General features: G+C 43.6%; 1 protein-coding gene across 5 annotated transcripts in view; it reads right to left on the bottom strand.

Moving 5' to 3' along the window:
- The window catches only part of LOC133652079 (caskin-2-like), a 52,762-nt gene that overhangs the window by 1,056 nt on the left and 31,706 nt on the right, over positions 1–20,000 (bottom strand). For 2 of the 5 annotated variants that reach the window (XM_062050449.1, XM_062050450.1), the window contains exons 5-20: positions 15,981–16,126; positions 15,795–15,890; positions 15,604–15,734; positions 15,353–15,461; positions 10,831–10,939; positions 10,441–10,535; positions 10,120–10,237; positions 9,800–9,955; positions 9,508–9,582; positions 7,187–7,323; positions 7,073–7,118; positions 5,441–5,568; positions 5,267–5,377; positions 5,073–5,174; positions 2,034–2,172; positions 376–1,965 (exon numbers count right to left, since the gene is read on the bottom strand). In XM_062050449.1, coding sequence (XP_061906433.1) covers positions 376–1,965; positions 2,034–2,172; positions 5,073–5,174; positions 5,267–5,377; positions 5,441–5,568; positions 7,073–7,118; positions 7,187–7,323; positions 9,508–9,582; positions 9,800–9,955; positions 10,120–10,237; positions 10,441–10,535; positions 10,831–10,939; positions 15,353–15,461; positions 15,604–15,734; positions 15,795–15,890; positions 15,981–16,126 — 3,288 coding nt within the window. The remainder of the gene's footprint in view (positions 1–375; positions 1,966–2,033; positions 2,173–5,072; positions 5,175–5,266; positions 5,378–5,440; positions 5,569–7,072; positions 7,119–7,186; positions 7,324–9,507; positions 9,583–9,799; positions 9,956–10,119; positions 10,238–10,440; positions 10,536–10,830; positions 10,940–15,352; positions 15,462–15,603; positions 15,735–15,794; positions 15,891–15,980; positions 16,127–20,000) is intronic. The other 3 variants (XM_062050453.1, XM_062050454.1, XM_062050455.1) reach the window with 3 other exon arrangements.

The following is a 20,000-nucleotide window of genomic DNA, read 5'->3' as shown; positions in this document are numbered from 1 at the left end:
TCATTATGGTTATTATTATATTCATTATTATTATCATGTTTTTAATCATTATATCATTATTATTATTATTATTATTGTGGTTATTATCTTCAAGATCATAATGATTTGATTATTATCATCATTATTATGTTATTATTATATTCATTTTTATTATCATAATGTTTTTTTATCATTATTATTGCTATTGTGGTTAATATCTTCAAGGTCATAACAATTGGATTATGGTTATTATTATAGTCATTTTTACTGCTATTAAATATCTGTATTATTATCAGATGTGTTACTACAGCTGTCATCTTCAGGAGGATGATTATTATAATGATTATTATACTTCCAGGAAGTTGATTAGTGGAAATAACCATGATCATATCTCACATGAATCGTTGTGTGCTGCCAGCAAACTTTGGCGTGCAGGTTTTGGGGCGACGAGCGGCGGTTTTGGGGACAGCTGAGGTTTGACGGGGAATGCTTTGTGGGGACCGCCCTCGCCCGCCCTCATGCAGACGTCCTCCTCCCGGTCCTGGGACAAAGTCTGGACCTCGGCCGGCGCGTCTCCGTCCTTGTCTTTGGGTTTGTGTCGACGCTTGACCGTGTCCGACTCCTTGAGGTTGAACTCGGGGACGTCCGAGTCCTTGGCGCAGGGTTGGTCCAGAGGTTCTAGGACGACGTCGGCTCTGGGGGGTCCCGGAGCTTTGGGCCTCTGCTTGATGGTCAGATTGCCTTCCTCGGCGAAGGGAATGCACTCGCTGGAACTATTGTGAGGAGACGACCAACCTTTGGATTCTTCGCGGTCCGCATCCGACCCGAGCTCTAGGTCTCGGTCTGTGTCAACGCGGCGACAGGCGTGTGCGTGAAGGCGCTCGCTTTGCGGCCTGTGCCTCAACTCCGGGCTCTCCGTGTCCTCGGGGGGAAGCGTCTCCTGCAGAACGGGCTGGTGTTTGGAATCCGGAGAGTTCTTGGCCTGAGGATTTCCTTCCAGACCGGCGGCGATGCTCCTCACGCTTCCGGGACTGTCGGTAACGACGCCACCGGACGACGTCGTGCTGCTGTCACTCAGCTCGCCGCTGGTGGTGCTGCTCACGGAGCTTAGTCTCTTTGGAGGTGGAGGAGGAGGACCTTTTTTCCGGGCTCGGACGGCAAAGGACTGACTGCGGCCCACGTTGGCGCTCTTCTCTGGACCGGACCGTATTCGGGTGGTCTGACTGCGTCCGGGCTTGCGGGTCAAGGTTGCGTAGGAAGGAACGTTCCTCGATGGAGGAGCCGGCTCATCGTCGTCCTCGTCAGGTTCTCCATCAGAAAGGGCGAGACGGTTCATGTGGGTCCGTTTCTTGGGAGGCAGCAGAGCCCGACCGTGGTCCTCGGGTTGGGTCGACGTGCGGAGGTCTGTGGATCCACAGTGCGAGTGCAGGTAGCTGAAACCCTTCAATGCTGGCGATCCGCCAGGGGACGAGCCGTGGGAGCGGGAAAGTTTGGATTTGGCGGGGACGGCGGGGTACTTGAACACGGTGGCCGTTCCCAGAGGAACCTGCTTGTGGAGGGACCTCTGGTCCCAGCCCTCAGGGAGGTTCCTGTCCCTGGCGGGGCTGCCGTCCAGGCTCTCCTGGGACCAGCTGTGGGGGGTGACGGAGGCGGTGGGTGCTTCCTGGGAGCGTCCAGAGCCTCTGGATCTGATGTCCATGCTGTCCTGGCTCTCGGACAAGCCCACATTGTTCTTGAAGACCGGGCCGTCTTCGCAGTCGGCGTAGCGGCTCGACATGGCCGACTGCAGCTCTGCACTCAGCTCGCTGTCCTGGAAGGTCAACATCCTGGGGGTGCGCGGGGACGAGCATTCCCCGCCGCCATCCGGTGGCTCGATGGCGAGCAGCTGTAGCGTTCCGGGGGCTTTACGTCGCAACGTGCCTTGGGCGGCCGCCCTGTGGATGTCACACAGCTTCTTCACCGCCAGCATCAGCTTCTTCTGGTGACCTGCCGGACCACGGACACAATCAGAGCTGGGACAGCCAGGAGACACACCGAGAGGGACGTGTTCTCACCCAGCTTGGTGATGCCGATCTCCTGTAGGTCTTCCCACGTCAGGTCTTTGACGATGCTGATGCTGTCGTAGCCGTTTTCACAAAGTCTTTTCAGGTACTGAGGGAGGCCGATGGCACTCAGCCACTCGCCAAGGTCTGACTGCAGCACAACAACACACTCCGTCAGCACAATCTCATGTCTCATATCACCTAACAGGAGGTGACATGAGACATAAGGTGAACGTGGGATTACATGAACATGAGGTGACATGAGGTAACATGAACATGAGGTGACATGAACATGAGGTAACATGAACATGAGGTGACATGAATATGAGGTGACATGAACACGAGGTGACATGAACACGAGGTGACATGAACAGAAGGTGACATGAGGTGACATTAGGTAACATGAACAGGAGGTGACATGAGGTGACATGAACATGAGGTAACATGAACATGAGGTGACATGAACATAAGGTGACATGAGGTGACATGAACAGGAAGTGACATGAGGTGACATGAACAGGAAGTGACATGAGGTGACATTAGGTAACATGAACAGGAGGTGACATGAACATGAGGTGACATGAACATAAGGTGACATGAGGTGACATGAACAGGTGACATGAGGTAACATGAACAAGAGGTGACATCAGGTGACATGAACAGGAGGTGACATGAGGTGACATGAACAGGAGGTGGCATGAGGTAATATGAACATGAAGTGACATGAGGTAACATGAACAGGAGGGGAGATGAGGTAACATGAACATGAGGTGACATGAACAGGAGGTGACGTGAGGTAACATGTACATGAGGTGACAAGAATAGGAGGTGACATGAGGTAACATGAACATGAGGTGACATGAACAGGAAGTGACATGAGGTAACATGAACATGAGGTGACAAGAACAGGAGGTGACATGAGGTAACATGAACATGAGGTGACATGAACAGGAGGTGACATGAGGTAACATGAACATGAGGTGACATGAGGTAACATGAACATGAGGTGACATGAACATGAAGTGACATGAGACATGAGGTGACATGAACATGAAGTGACATGAGGTGACATGAACATGAAGTGACATGAGACATGAGGTGACATGAGATAACATGAACATGATGTGACATGAGGTAACCTGAACATGAGGTGACATGAACATGAAGTGACATGAGACATGAGATAACATGAACATGATGTGACATGAGGTGACATGAGATAACATGAACATGATGTGACATGAGATAACATGAACATGATGTGACATGAGGTGACATGAGGTAACGTGAACATGAGGTGACATGAACAGGAGGTGACATGAGGTAACATGAACATGAGGTGACATGAGGTAACATGAACATGAGGTAACATGAACATGAGGTAACATGTACATGAGGTGACATGAAATACTGTAACAAGTGACATAAAACTTGAGGTGAACGTGGAATTACATGAACATGAGGTACATCAGACTCCAAGAGGTGATATGAGATTACAGTAACATGAGGTGACCTGAACATGAGATGACATAAGGTAAGAGGTGAGATGAGACGTGAGGTGAATGTGGATTACATGGGATGAAATGCAATAACATGAAAGAAATGAGAAGCATAAGGCGACAATAGATGACAGGAGATGACAAAGTAACATGAGAGAAATGAGAATTGTCAGGTGACATGATAAGACATGCAGAAAAGTGAGAAGCATGAGGTGACAAAAGTTAACTTGAGATGACATGAGGTAACATGAGAGAAATGAGAGCATTGATCTGACAAAAGGTGACATAAGAGATGACATGCAGTACCATGAGAGGAATGAAAAGCATGAGGTGACATGAGACGACGTCATGTAACATGAGAGATATTAGATACATGAGGTGACTAACATGAGATGACATGAGAGATATTAGATACATGAGGTGACATAACATGAGATGACATGAAGTAACATGAGAGAAATGAAATGTGAGGTGACAAAAGACGACATTGGATGACAAGCAGTAACACTAGAGAAATGTTAAGGTGACATGAGATGAGATGCGGTAACAATAATGTGAGCGAAATGAAATACATGAGGTAACATGAAATGACATGCAGTAACATGTTACTGCACCTCTAATCAACATCTTTATCCAAACGAAGAAGAACCATGGTCTGACAAAAAGGGGTTAACATGAGATGAGATGCAATAACATGAGATATATGAGGTGCCAAAAGGTGACAAGAGATTACATGAGATGTAGCAACATGAGAAAAATTAGAAGGTGATAAAAGGTGGCATGAAATGAGATGCAGTAGTAACATGAGAGAAATGAGAAGTTGGAAAAGGTGACATGAGATGAGATGACATGCAGTTGTAACATGAGATGCATGGGAAAGTGACAACAGATGAGATGAGATGACATACAGTAACAAGAGAAATGACAGGCATGAGGTGACATGGGATGACATGCGGTAGGAACATGAGCGCAATGACAACCATGAGGTGACATGAGATGAGATGCAGTAACATGAGAGAAACGAGAAGCATGAGATGACAAAGTAACATGAGAGAAATGAGAAGCATGAGGTCACAAGCGATGACATGCAGTAGTAACATGAAATAAATGAGAAGCATGAGGTGACAAAAGATGGCATGAGATTAGATGCCACGCAGTAGTACCACGAGAGCAATGAGAAGCATGAGATGACATACAGTAACATGAGAAGGTAACAAGAGGTGACATGAGATATGAGATGCCATGCAGTAACATGAGGTGACAAAAGGTGACATGAGATGAGATGCAGTAGTAACATTAGATAAATGAGAAGCATGAGGTGACAAAATGTGACATTAGATGAGATACCATGCAGTAGACCATGAAAGCAATGAGAAGCATGAGGTGACAAAAGGTGACATGAGATGAAATGACATGCAGTAACATGAGAATGTAACAAAATGGGACATGAGATGAGATGCCATGCAGTAGTACCATGAGAGCAATGAGAAGCATGAGGTGACATGAGGTGCGGTGAGACAAGAAGCAGTTGAGTGTGAGACTTGAGTCTTACTGGCACAAACTCTGGCAGCCAGTCTGGAATGTTGAGCTTGTTGATCTCCATGGAGATCTTCTTGCGATGTCCAGGTTTGGTGACACCAATGGCGGTCAGGTCCTGACACAAGAAGGTGAGGTTACACGATGACTATGCAAGCGAGGCCACACGAGGAGATGCTGTTGTGTGTGCCAACATCAAACATGCTTCACCTCGGGCGTCATCCTGCTGATGGTGGGCACGTCGTAGCCGGCACTGATGAAGTTCCCCGTGTACTGCTCCAACTGGAACTCCCTGAGCCACTCCAAGATGGCCTCGGCATCCTGAGAGATGTTCATGAAGTGTCACCATGGCTATTAAGAGCAGGTGAGGAGGTGTGGACACACCTTTCCATCCAGCAGCTGCTGAGGGCGAACAAACGGCTGGGTGAAGGTCTGCTCAGCAGGTTGTTGCACCGCCACTGTGGCCCTGCAGGGGGTGCCACCTGCACATGGGTCACACACCTGAGCGGCATCTGGACAGTCCCAAGACACCATGAGGTTGTTTCTACACACAGGCGGTGTGTGTGTGAGTGAGTGTGTGTGTGTGTGTGTGTGTGTGTGTGTGTGTGTGTGTCCTTGTATTTCTACCCTTCTTGAGACATCAACATGGAAAAGTACATTCCATTTGAGTAGGTGTGAACAAGTTAGGACATAAATCATGGTCCGATTACGGAAAACCATTGCATCTAATAGAAAATGTCTCATTTGCACCCCTGGTGGTGAAATCTATCAATATGAAGGTGGTCCCAAAAAGGAGGGATTTTTCAAATTGACTGTGTGTCGCTTTTAAAAGTGCTTCCCCTCTGGTCAACATATGAAATAACTGTGTGTAAAAATTTGAAGTGCTCCCCCTCTGGCCAACATATGTAATAAGAAATGTGTGTAAGAAATTGAAATGTGCCCCCTTTGGCCAAAATTAATCAAACAAATAAAATAAAGAGACATACTGTAATAACTTGAAGTTAATAATAAAGATTAAAAACCAATTACAAACAAAAAATTCAAACAAATAAATTAACTAAAAGCAGTCTTTTTCTCACAATGTCTCAACTTTTTTTGGGAACAATTTTTCATATTCTTTCTGTTTCTGTAATATTGCAATATTTTCTTGTAAAATTATTACATTTTCTTGTAAAAGTATTACTTTTTAATGCAAAACGCTGACATTTGTCATATAAAATTCTGACTTATCACAGTATTGCCAATTTTTCTGTTCTTGTAAAATAGCGAAATTTTTTGAGTAAAATTATGACTTTTGTCATAAATTTGCCAAGTGAAATTCAGATTATTATTATAATATTGCCAAAAAAAAAGTTTTCTTATAAAATTGTGACTTTTGTCGAGTAAAATTACGACTCTTTTCATAAAATAGACACAATTTTAAGCTTTTCTTGTAAAATTGCGACTGTTATTAAATAAAATTCAAACTTTTATCGTAATATTGCACAAATGTTCAGTTTTTCTTGTAACATTTTGACTTGCGTTGAGTTAAATTACGACTTTTATTATAATACGGCAAAAATTCTAAGTTTTTCTTGTAAAATTGTGACATTGTTCTTGTGAAATTCCAACTCATTTTTCACAACAAGCTTTTTTTATATTTACATAGTTTGTATATATTATTAATGTTGTGGGTTAAATCACCAAAAATTATTCCCGGGCGCGGCCACTGCTGCTGCTCACTGCTCCCCTCACCTCCCAGGGAGTGATCAAGGGTGATGGGTCAAATGCAGAGAAAAATTTCACCACACCTGGTGTGTGTGTGACAATCATTGGTACTTTAACTTTTAACTTTAAATACAAATCTTTATATATCTAGAAAGGGTGGTCCTAAAGAGGTAGGCGTTATTCTGGGGTCTCAACAAAGTAACAAATACAAGATTGTGTGTGTGTGTGTGTGTGTGTGTGTGTGTGTGTGTGTGTGTGTGTGTGTGTGTGTGTGTGTGTGTGTGTGTGTGTGTGTGTGAGAAATAGCACCTGCAGAATGAAGGTGCCGCTTGTCTGAGCCAGCAGAGGGCGCTGTCTGCAGAGACAACCAGCACAAAGCTGAAGAGACATCATGTGGTGCAGGATACCAGCGTGTTCGTCTACCTTGTTGCTGTTGTCATGGTGACCAGCAGAGTGCTGGACGCCGTTGGGAGCGTTGTTGCTGCCCGTGCTCTGCCCGCTTCCCGCGCTGCGAGTGCTGCCCACGCTCCCGGTGCTTCCCACGCTGTTCCTGTCTCCTGCTGCTCCCACACACAACACACCAGGGACCAAGCAAAGTTTAGGACGTCACGTTCATGTCAGCTCATCTGAGACGCACTGGTCAACGAGTCTGTGGGAGGGTTCAGCGGGAGGGCCGTGGCATTTTGGAAAAGTTTGTCGCTAAAAAAAAACCGCAACGCAGCAGCGACCATTATCAGCACGCAAAAACCTTGTGTTAGAGCTACGTGATGATGTCATAACCACCACTACATTGCACACACACAGCCCACGCCAGTCCACACCGATAAACTGCTCTGCTCCGATTGTGATGATGAGGTCACATGAGACATGAGGTGACATGAGGTGACATTGAGACATGAAGAAACAGAAGGTTACATCAGGTTCAATGAAGTAATATGTGACCTGAGACATAAAGTGACATGAGATTACATGAAGCAACATGAGGTGACACAGCAGGAAATGCCATGAGGCGTCATGAAGTGACACGAGACAACACTTTGTAACATATCATAGCATGAAATGACATGAGGTGTCATGAAGTGACATGAGATGACACTTAGTGGCATAACATAGCAGGAAATGTCATGAGTGGTCATGAAGTGACATGAGATGACACTTATTGGCATAACAGCGCAGGAAATGACATGAGGTGTCATGAAGTGACATGAGAAGACACCTAGTGACATAACATAGCAGGAAATGACATGAGGTGTCATGAAGTGACATCAGACGACGCTTAGTGACATTACATGGCAGGAAATGTCATGAGGTGTCATGAAGTGACATGAGATGACACTTAGTGGCATAACAGCGCAGGAAATGACATGAGGTGCCATGAAGTGACAAGAGACGACACTTCGTGGCATACCACAGCAGGAAATGTCATGAGGCGTCATGAAGTGACAAGAGACGAGACTTGTATAACATGGCAAGAAATGACATGAGGTGTCATGAAATGACATGGGACGACACTTAGTGACATAACATGGCAGGAAATGTCATGAGGCGTCATGAAGTGACACGAGACGACACTTAGTGACATTACATGGCAGGAAATGTCATGAGGTGTCATGAAGTAACACGAGACGACACTTTGTGACATAACATTGCAGGAAATTACATGAGGTGTCATGAAGTGACATGAGACAACACCAAGTGGCATAACATAGCAGGAAATTACATGAGACAACATGAAGTAAAATGAGAAGACACTTAGTGACATAGCATAGCAGGAAATGACATGAGGTGTCATTAAATGACATGAGAAGACACTTAGGGCCTGATTTACTAAGATCCAAACGATACACAGTAAACAGCGTGTGCAATCTATAAAATAGTGTGCACTATTAGTGGGCGTGTTGCGTGTGATTTACTAAGACTGCATGTACAATTGTAAAGTGATGCAGACCGCCTTATTTAAATGAGGATTTTGCATGTACTTTACCTGCATCAGCATGGAGACACTCATTTACTGCACATTCATGTTATCATGAGCATGAGTTATCACAAACAGGAGACATCTACCACTTTTTATGGGCATTTTAGAAGCAGTCCTGCAGTGCATCTACATTGAAAACACTTCTTTTTTTTTTTAACCACCAAAGGTGCGCTCACTGGAGGGAGGCTTTACTCTGACTTTACCCTAGCTCAAAACGCAAAAAATTGCATACTTAAGAAGTGTTTTTCATACAAGAAATATTTTAATAATATATATTCTATTTGATGAGGTGGCGACTTGTCCAGGGTGTACCCCCTCTTCTGCCCGAATGTAGCTGAGATAGGCTCCAGCACCCCCCGCTGCCCCGAAAGGGACAAGCGGTAGAAAATGGATGGACGGATATTCTATGTGAAATAAATGAACGTCATTAAAAAAATATTAAATGATACAAAAAGGCATACATTTAATGTTTTATTAAGTCCTTAATTCCTCTAGCAGCTATACATTGCTGAGTAGACGATATATTACATATTAATACATACAAAATGGATTGCACGCCTCATTTTGCTCTCTTAACACTTTGCACACGTTTAGTCGTTCAGCTTTGCACGTGTTTTAGTACACGCAAACCTTTAGTAAATCAGGCCCCTAGTGGCAGCAGGAAATGACATGAGGCGTCATGAAGCGACACAAGTCGGAGGCGGACCCTGTGAGGCGTGTGCGGATGCAGGGCTGGAAGCAGGACGCCATGTTGTTTGCGTCTTACCGTGACACGTGTCCCTGAGGACCCAGATGTCCTGGAAGGGACACCCGGTTTGAGACAGGTGGCTCAGAGACGCACCTATCAGACACAAAGATGCACTGAGTTCTATCGGGGGGGGGGGGGGGGTTAGGGGGGCGTGGCCAATGAGGTTACACGATCGACACCTGCTACTAATATTGTCACGTAGCCCCACCCACAGGAAACGTGACGCGTGCGCCTGACAAAACGTGCTGTTGGATCGGTTAGTTGTGCCTGATGATGTCATCAAAAGTGGGGCGACGGCGGCCAGGCGTACCTGCGGCCAAGCCGTTGCTGAGCGGAAGAACCAGGTGGGTGGGGGGTGCGGAGAGCGTGTAGGAGTGGTCAGCCGTGAAGCTGCTGGACGGGGGGGCTCTGGACAGCAGCTGCTGGCGCTGAGCGGGTAGTGAAGCGTGCCGGGACAGGGTGCTCCCTACAGGCCGACACGTGCAGGTGCGGAGGGGCGGGGGGGATAGAATGTGTTGAGGTCAAAGGTCATGAGGAGTGGAGGCATGCAATGGGGGATGGGATGACCTGGAAGCATGCAGGTTAGTTGAGAGGGCGGGGCTAACGCCACGCTCTCGTCAGGCAACTCACCGCCTCGCCGGCTAATGACCTCCACAATGGAGGGCGGGAAGAAGCCTACTCGGTCCGTCCCCCTCTGGCTGTCGTGGATGTGACCTTTCCAGCGCCCGTCCACGTGCTGCTCCAACACCTGCGCGAGAGGCACGGCACCTGTCAACACTACCATGACAACCACCGCAGTCGCCGCCCCCGCACGATGAACTGCCAGGGGGGGCGGAGTCTGGCGGATGTTTTGATAGCCGGCATTGTTACTAGCACTAGCATAAAAAAGCATGTGTCATCATGGCCGACTAGCGGCTTCTAGTTAGTCAAGTTCTGGAAGGACCGGCCCACCGTGATCACGTCCCCGGCCCGGATGTTCAGGGCGGTGGGGTCGTGAAGGTTCCAGAAGTCTTTCAAAGCTCGTACCTGCAGAACACCTGTGGCATCTGTGGAGTCACACAACAGGTCATTGAGACAGAGCATCATCTTTGTATTTGTATGCACAGTAGCAAACAATTTTAATTTTAGTAATATGTTTATAATGAGTGAATGTAATTACGATATAAAAGCTATTAATAGTGCAGCCCTATTGATGACAATAGGGGTCCAATCCTGGTCAGGCTGGTCTCACAGGAACTCAAACGGTCGAGCTCGCCGGATTACGGAGGACATGTAAACCCTCATATACAACACACACGCACACACACGCACAGAGAGAGAAGTTAGGACAGGCTGGTCTACCTCTGAGCAGCTGTTTGATTTCTCTGCTGGCGTGGGACGTGGTGAACTGGTTGACGATGTCCAGCGCCGTCTGGTTGTACGTGTTTCTGATGTTCACATCCACGCCAGCCTGTACACCGTGTGCACACACACACAAAGAATAGTAAAGTGGGTCAGGCTGCCAAAAAGAACCATCACTGATAGGGGATGGGAATTGATAAGATTTTTCCAGTTCCGATTCCACTTTCGATTCTGCTTAACGATTCACTTCTTTAACGGTTCTCTAATCAATTCTTATTTGGAAAAAAAGAGAACAAAAAGGTAGATTAGCATAAATTGTGTTTAGTTTAGATTTAACATGACCTCACAAAACCAACCAAACCAAGAGGGGAAGTTCACTTTTTTCGGTCACAATCATTATGACATTTTTTATAATGCATTCTAAATATTAAACAAACGTAAATAAAAGTCAGCTTACAGCGGAGCCAAAAGGAGCTCCGTTATCCCGCCCAAAAAATCTGATAAATAACCATTCAAAAAGCGCCAACAATACTCCATTTACATTTCCTGACTTGAATATTAACCAAGGTGTGTCATGATCCGTGGTCCGGATCATGTTTTGTTTAGTTATGCTGTTAGTTTTGGACTTCCTTAGTTCCTGGTTTCACTTCCTTGTTTTGTTTTGTTTCCATGGTTACTCATTAGTTTTCACCTGTCACGTCACGCACCTGTTTTACGTTTTGAGTCACGCACCTGTTTTCACCAATCATGTCACTGTTATTTAAGTCTACCTTTGTTCATCACTCGTTCTGCCTGCATTGTCTGTGTCACACTAGTTCATGTCTCTTGCTGACCAAGTAAGTCATAGTCCAGGTCATAGCTTCTGCTAACTAGCAGCTTCTTTTGTGTTTTAGGCACGCTTGCCTTTTTGCTTTATTGTTTGTGTTTGTGATAGTTTGAGTGATTTATGTTTAATAAATCCAAGCTCACCTTCACGCTGTCGTCCGGAGCCGTTTTTGCATTGGAAGAACAACCCCGCAGCGAGCTGCGGACCCCTCCATGTGACAAGGTGATATTGTTATTATAAACGCTAACGCAGACAAACTATTTATAGTGGCGATGTGATCACTTCCGTGTGTGCCTATGTTTACATCATCGAGTGGTAACCTGTTTCCTCGCTTCCCTGCTCCCTGTAAGTTTATTGTAGATCATAAATCATGCCTCTCACCTGAAAAGTAGATGGCACAGCCCATCGTGATTTAGGGCTATATAAATAAACTTTGATTGATTGATTGATTGATATAATTTGACAAGTATGGACACTTTGACAGCCATTTAGGACTCGGAAATAGCCAGAACAACATGAAAAACGCTTGTCTTCCATAATGATTGTGAACGACAGGCAAAATTCCCCAAAAATGCAGTTCCCCTTTAAGAGACACATAGCATAGAAAAAAATAACTTTTGAAAATGAATGTAAGAAATAATCTTCTGTAGAATTTAACCAAATACAAACGTATGTGGAAATTACTCAAGAATGTATCATCTATATTAACATTATGAAAACGTTCAATAATCTTTTGTCATCTCCCTAGAAAATATATTGGTGACACTCAAAATATCAAAATGATTTGTTTAGATTTAGAAAATGAAACTTTCATATACATAACATGCAACACAAAGGGAAAATCTAATTTAATACATTTGTGTGCACGTACAACACTTAAAACATTTATTGTATCTGTTACATATTAATTATGGAATGGATTAAGCAAATAAATCAAACAAAGCACCAATATGAATCAGTTGAAGAGACTGTTCAAACTAGGAGTGTTCACAAAGTACAAAGAAGAACAATTATACTGACCATCTTTTTTTTTTTTGGAGAAAATTATTATTTTTTGTGTTTAATATTTGTTTACTTATCTATGGTATATTATTATTTATTCACTGTTCTGTTACGAACAGAGAACAAGGAAATGGGATAAAATTGCTATGGTATGAAAAGGGGTAGGAATAAATAAGCTCTGCTTCTTCCTACTCCTTTTCAGACGTGCTGTAATGAAACAACTGAAAATATGTGATGCATTACATTGCATCATATGCATGGTCGAAATAAACTGAAACTTTGATAGGGACAAGCGGTAGAAAATGGATGGATGAAAAAAAATAGAAAATTTAAAAAAATAAAATGGATGGATGGATGAAAACTGATATTTTAAGCCTTCTTTTGATTTAATTTTGTTGATGATGGCTTACAGTTTATGAAAACCTTGAAGTTAAAATCTCATAAAAGATGCGGGGTCTTCAAAAACTGTAAGCCATGATCTTCAAAATGAGAATAAACACAAGCTTGACATATCTCACATTGCATGTAAAAAGGTAATATCACATATTCGTTTCACATTTGAAGTAAAACTGCTGACATGAATGGACTTTTACATCCTATTCTAATTTCGGGAGTTTCACCTGAATAATGGAAACGACTGACTGAAAATGTGGTTGCAGGAAAACAATCAACTGTTCTCTGACTGCGATTGAACATTCACTTCTTGAAAATCAGTAGCACTGTGGCCAACGGGCGCAAGTGTTAAACCACAAACTTAGCCACTGCTTGTACACCTGAAAGGAGAACCTATAGCGCCAAGCGGCAGACGTCATGCTCATCCAAATGAAAAGGCATTAATTTTAATTTACCGGGTAATTGCACTAACATGATGGACGGTGAGTTAGTACCAGTTGTATTTCACACCTCACTCCTACCCACTTTTCCAAAGTGGGCTGGCTCAGGGTGGAGGACAGAGTAAAACAACTTGCACTGAGCCTAGTCTATAAAATTCGCTACACCTCCCTGATACCGAAGTACTTGTCAAACTACTTCCATAACGTAAATGACCGCCATAACCACAACACCAGGGGGAGCTCCACTAACCATGTTAAACCCAGATTCCGATCTAACAAAGGTCTTAACTCATTCTCCTTTTATGCCACATCAATATGGAATGCACTCCCAACAGGTGTAAAAGAAAGCTTGTATGTCCTCTTGACGAAGTAGCAGTTTTGCAATCGTTTCTTGGAAAATGTAGTCAACTCTGGAGCGTTTGTTTCACCAGGGCGCCGCCATTTTGCTTTCTGACCTCACTACGTGCGTTGCGTAATGACGTCAATCCCAACCACTGGCATCGATAAGGGAACCGTTTGAAAAATTGACAAGCGATTCCGAGGAATTGATAGAGTGGGAACCGGTTCTGAGCATTTGACATACTGTAGCTAGTAGTCATCATCATCGGCGGTCACTCGAATGAGTATGACGATCCTCCTGGTAGGGGTGTATCCCTTTATGGAGGATGCCTGTGCGTGACTTTGTTTTACGTGGGGAGACTGGTGCACAGACAGTCACCACACGATCCTTGACAGAATCGGGTCAGGGTCCAGTGGCATGGAGTCCAAGACGACTGGGGACCCTTTTCTGCTGCAGCCTTCTTCCGCCATCGCAGCCGTTGTGGTAGTTCTTAAATCTACCGTCTTCCGTCCTGGCTAGGGGGCAATCAGGTACTAGGCTTTTGCCAAGGGCCACCTAGACCACATAGAGGAGCCTCCACTGCCGGATGCACTTTTAGTTAGCCACATTAGCACAACCATGCTTAGGGATGGGAATCAAAAACCGGTTCTTGCTCAGAACTGGTTCCCAGTGCATCAATTCCTTGGAAATCGCTTGCCAAACGAATCTTCCGGGTGGGAATGGCGTCATCACGCAACATGCATAGTGACGTCATATGGCAAAATGGCGGTGTCCGAGCGGAAAAAACACTAACATTTTACAAGAAAAGCACTATTTGTAATAATTATAATATGCCGAAACATTTGAACACACAGCATGCAATAATTATAAATGAAAGTTGCGTTTTTGAACCGCTCCTTTGTCGTCCCAGCAGCAGTAACGCAAGCACGTCATCTGAATACAACAGGTACTAACTAACGGCTATCATGTTAGCGCTATTATTTGTTCAATTGAAACAAATGCCTTCTCATTTAGATGACCATGACGAGAGACAGATTCTGACTGGCTCCAAGGCGGGCAGTTTCAATGTCTTGTGCTTGCTGGGTTATTTGTTATAATTTTGATGATATTGGCATACAGTTTTTGAAAACGTAACATTTTCTGAGATTTTCATAAACTGTAAGCCATAATCATCAAAATTATAAAAAATAAGGGCTTGACATATCTCACTTTGCATGTAATAAGTTGACATCACATGTTACTAAATGTTACATTCTTGTGTAATTTGCACATGTTTTATTGTGTTAACTTCTACAGAAGAATATTAATTTGGGACCTCACTGTAGGCTTTGTAAAATCATGTTACCTCCAAACTAAACAAAATTGATGCTAATCCACCTTTTTTTCTCTTTATTGCCCAAATAAGAATTGATAGGAGAACCGTAAAGGAACCGAATCGTTAAGCAGAATCCAAAGTGGAATCGAAAAATCTTAATTCCCATCCCTATCCATGCTAGTTGCTCGCTGATAGTGAAGACTCACGTCAAGGAGCAGCCGCACAACTTCGGTCTTCCCGTACAGCGAAGCTTCGTGCAGAGCGGTGCCAGACTTGGTGGTGGTGTTGATATCGATGCCCGCCTTCAGCAGGAGCCTGCAACATCAGTGACATTCCTTCATCTTTATTTATACTTTAAGATTCCATTGTTAAATTCACAGGTAGACATAAAATTGTCTCATTTCCTGTTCCTGTCAGCAGCCAGCGTCATCCAGTCAGAGAAAAGTGATCTGCTTACACAATTATGTCTTTGTGTCCATTGCGAGCGGCGAGGTGCAGCGGCGTGGTAAAGGCCGAGTCGGTGGGTTCCTTCCTCTCGCCTTCCAACAGTGCCACCACCATGTTGCTGCTCAGCAGCAGCTGGGCCACCTGGGGACCGACAGCTTGGTGAGAATGCACGCACGCACACACACACACACGCACACTCACCTTGACTCTTCCAAACTCACAGGCGAGGTCCAAAGGGGTCTTCTTAGCCTTGTTGACCAGACATGGGTTGGACTGGTGTTGCAGGAGCATCTCCGACTGAAAGACGCAGGGTTTTATTTTGAAGGCAAGTGTTGTTGAAAAGAAAAACACACACAAGCCAGGAGGATGAGGTGATGAAGAGCTCACCACTTGGTAGTGTCCGTATTGGGCGGCCAGGTGCAGGGGGATGTGTCCGTCTAGCGAGACTCCGTTGACGGACGCCCCTGAACGCAGCAGCATCAGGACCGACTCAGATTTGCCCTGCCATGCTGCGTAATGGAGAGGACGCATTCCTGCACACACCAGAATAATAGTAATGTTAATGGTGATTGTGATGATTGTCATGATGATGGTGAAGGTGATAATGATGATGGGGATAGAGCCGTGTTTAGAGAGAGTATGTTGGTAGCAAACATGGCGCCCTGTAGTCACGTGAGGGACTTTTTACCAATCATTTAGGAGATCCTCTGGCCATACGCTCTCTGATTGGTTAAAAGCCCCTAACGTGACTCGTGATACTGGTGGTAATAGTGATGATGATAATGATGATAGTGATGGTGAGGATGGTTATGGTGAATGGTGAAGGTGATGGTGATGGTAATGATGGTGATGATAGTGATGGTGATGATGGGGGTTGTGATAGTGATAAGGATAGTGGTGAGGGTGATAGTGATGATAATGATGAAGATAGTGATAATGATGATGTGAGGGTGATAGTGATGATAGTGATAATGATGGTGGTGAGGGTGATAGTGATGATAATGATGTGATAGTGATAATGATGGTGGTGAGGGTGATAATGATGATTATGATGGTGATAATGATAATGATGGTGGTGATAGTGATGATAATATAGTGATTAAGGGTGTGGGAAAAAATCGATTCGAATTCGAATCGCGATTCTCACGTTGTGCGATTCAGAATCGATTCTCATTTTTAAAAAATCGATTTATTTTATTTATTTTTTCTTTTTCTTTTTTAAATTAATCAATCCAACAAAACAATACTCAGCAATACCATAACAATGCAATCAAATTCCAAAACCAAACCCGACCCAGCAACACTCAGAACTGCAATAAACACGACACAGAACAAACCAAAAGTAGTGAAACAAAAATGAATATTATCAACAACAGTATCAATATTAGTTACAATTTCAACATAGCATTGATTAAAAATCCCTCATTGACATTATCATTAGACATTCATAAAAAAATTAAAACTAAAAGAATAGTGTCACAGTGGCTTACACTTGCATCGCATCTCATAAGCTTGACAACACACTGTGTCCAATATTTTCACAAAGATAAAATAAGTCAGATTTTTGGTTCATTTAATAGTTAAAACAAATTTACATTATGGCAATCAGTTGATAAAACATTGTCCTTTACAATTATAAAAGCTTTTTACAAAACTCTACTACTCTACATTTCGCGTATCGGTCACGTGACCGAAACAGCTCATAATCGGTCACGTGACTTTCTAAAAGCGGTACGCGCACCGACACAGGGTTTTGCTCTATGAGCTCGATGCATGCGCCGATGCATCAGTGTTGCCGGACCCATCACTACTGCGGCGGGTGTGACCCCAAGATGCAGGAAACAGGAGGTTGATGAGCAGGTAAGAGTCTTTGTTATACTTAAACAATGAGGAAGCAGTCATGCATGAAACGGTTCTAAACATAATCAATTCTCGAGCCCTGAGGAACAGGCGAGGCAGGCATAAATAGTCGCCTGATTGGCAACTGCAACTAGGTGTGCCAATCAGAGACAGGTGAGGGGAACGAGTGCTCAGGGAGACATGCAGGAAATGCAACAAAAATAAGAGCGCTGACAGGAAATAAACTCCATAACAGGAAGTGACAGATCATCACAGGTGGTGATAGTGATGGTAGTGGTGATGATGGTGATAGTGATGGTAATGGTGATGTGATAGTGATGATGGTGGTGAGGATGATGGTAATGGTGATGGTGATAGTGAAAATGATGGTGGTGATGATGGTGACGATCGTGATGATGGTGATGGTGATAATGATAGTCGTAATGATGGTGATGATGATGGTGATAGTCAGAGCCCTGTTTAGAGAGAGTATGGCCAACCCGGTTTCGAAGTTGGTAGCAAACATTGCGCCCTGTAGTCACGTGAGGGGCTTTTGACTAATCATTTTGGGGATCCTCTGGCCATACGCTCTCTGATTGGTCAAAAGCTCCTCACGTGACCAGTGATGGTGGTGATAATAGTGATGATGATGCTGTGATGAAAATTATGGTGATGATCGTGATAGTGATGATAAGGGTGATAGAGACGGTGATGATGATGGTGATAATGATGGTGATAGTGATAATGATAGTCGTAAGGGTGATAGTGATGGTGGTGATAGTGGTGGTGATGAAAATGATGGTGATGATGGTGATAGTGATGATGGTGGTAAGGGTGATAGTGATGGTGATGTGATGAGGATGATGATGATGGTAATGGTGATAGTGATGATGGTGATAGTGATGGTGATAGTGATGGTGATAGTGATGGTGATTAGAGATCAACCGATATGTTTTTTTAGGGCCGATTTTGATTATTAGTAGCCAAGGAGGCCGATACTTGATATTTGTAGCAAATATTAATTTTGCACTAAAAGTTATTTAAACATGAATAGTATAGTATGTCAGTAAACAGCTAAACAAGACTTTTAATTGTTTTTGTTAACAGTTTTTAGGAAACGTAGAACCAGTAGCAAAATAATGTTTTTTGCTGTGCTAATGTTGTGGTTAATTTAGCAGCAAAAAACATCAGGGGTTTCCACAAACACCTTTATTACATGTGCCTAAAGAGGAGCATCAACATTTGCATTTAAAAATAGGGCAAATCTCCTGGGAAAATTGGGGAAAATAGGGCATGTTTCTACATCACAATAACTCACCATCTACTCAATTTTATAACAGTTAATGAATTGAATACATTGAAAGGTGTCCTCGTGAGGAACCCTGAAATATTGTGCACTTTTAAATAAAAACAATTCTGTGCTCCTTTACGTAGATTATAGTTGAGGCATTTTTCAAGATGGCTGACATAATTTCTTCCTGGTGGTTATAGAAAGTATGAGAATGTGTGAGCTGCTGCGTGCTTTTCTTTACTTATAAGCTCATATTTGTCAAGACATTTACACAATGTTTGGATTTTTGTCAGATATTTTTTCTGTCATGTTCATGTCCATCCATCACTATCGCGTGTGTTATGTGATTGAATCACAGAACATGAAACTCTGCGCGTTACTTTAATGAGCCCACCCTCAGTGTTTTATGGACACAGCCTTGTTCGTTGCAGTAGCCAAAACAAACAAAATATAGCCGGTAAGATGCCGGGGAAAAAGGACAAAAACTAGATTTCATGTCAAAAAATGGTCGTTTTGAAAGCCAAGCAGAAGAGATGTACTGTGTACAAGCGTCCAACACTGCACGAGGAAGATAAAGGATGGAAGGGGGACGCGTGAGCGCTGCAGTGAAAAAAAAGGGAACTTTTCTCATGCAAGGCAAAAGGGCTGGTGCTTGAGCAGTGTTTATAACTTTCATCTTCACTGATTTTTTTTAAACACTGCTTTCAATGTGTATATTAGTGTTGTCCTTATACCAATATTTTGGTACCGGTAACAAAATTATTTAGATACTTTTTTAAATAAAAGGGGACCACCAAATATGTCATTATTGTCTTTATTTTAACAAAAAATATTAGGGTACATTAAACATATGTTTCTTATTGCAAGTTTGTCCTTAAATAAAATAGTGAACATACAAGAGAACATGTCTTTTAGTAGTAAGTAAACAAACAAAGACTCCTAATGCAGTAACATATTGTGTCATTTACAACATATTGTGTCATTGGGGCGGTATAGCTCGGTTGGTAGAGCGGCCGTGCCAGCAACTTGAGGGTTGCAGGTTCGATCCCCGCTTCCGCCATCCTAGTCACTGCCGTTGTGTCCTTGGGCAAGACACTTTACCCACCTGCTCCCAGTGCCACCCACACTGGTTTGAATGTAACTTAGATATTGGGTTTCACTATGTAAAGCGCTTTGAGTCACTTGAGAAAAAGCGCTATATAAATGTAATTCACTTCACTTCATTTATCATTTTATTATTTTGTCAACATGAGGGACAAACTGTAAAAATTGATTAC

Source organism: Entelurus aequoreus, linkage group LG06 (genome assembly GCF_033978785.1).
Source record: "Entelurus aequoreus isolate RoL-2023_Sb linkage group LG06, RoL_Eaeq_v1.1, whole genome shotgun sequence".
Lineage (NCBI taxonomy): Eukaryota > Metazoa > Chordata > Actinopteri > Syngnathiformes > Syngnathidae > Entelurus > Entelurus aequoreus.
The sequence above is the reverse complement of the archived record's forward strand: the minus strand, read 5'-3'. Positions and strand labels throughout refer to the sequence as shown.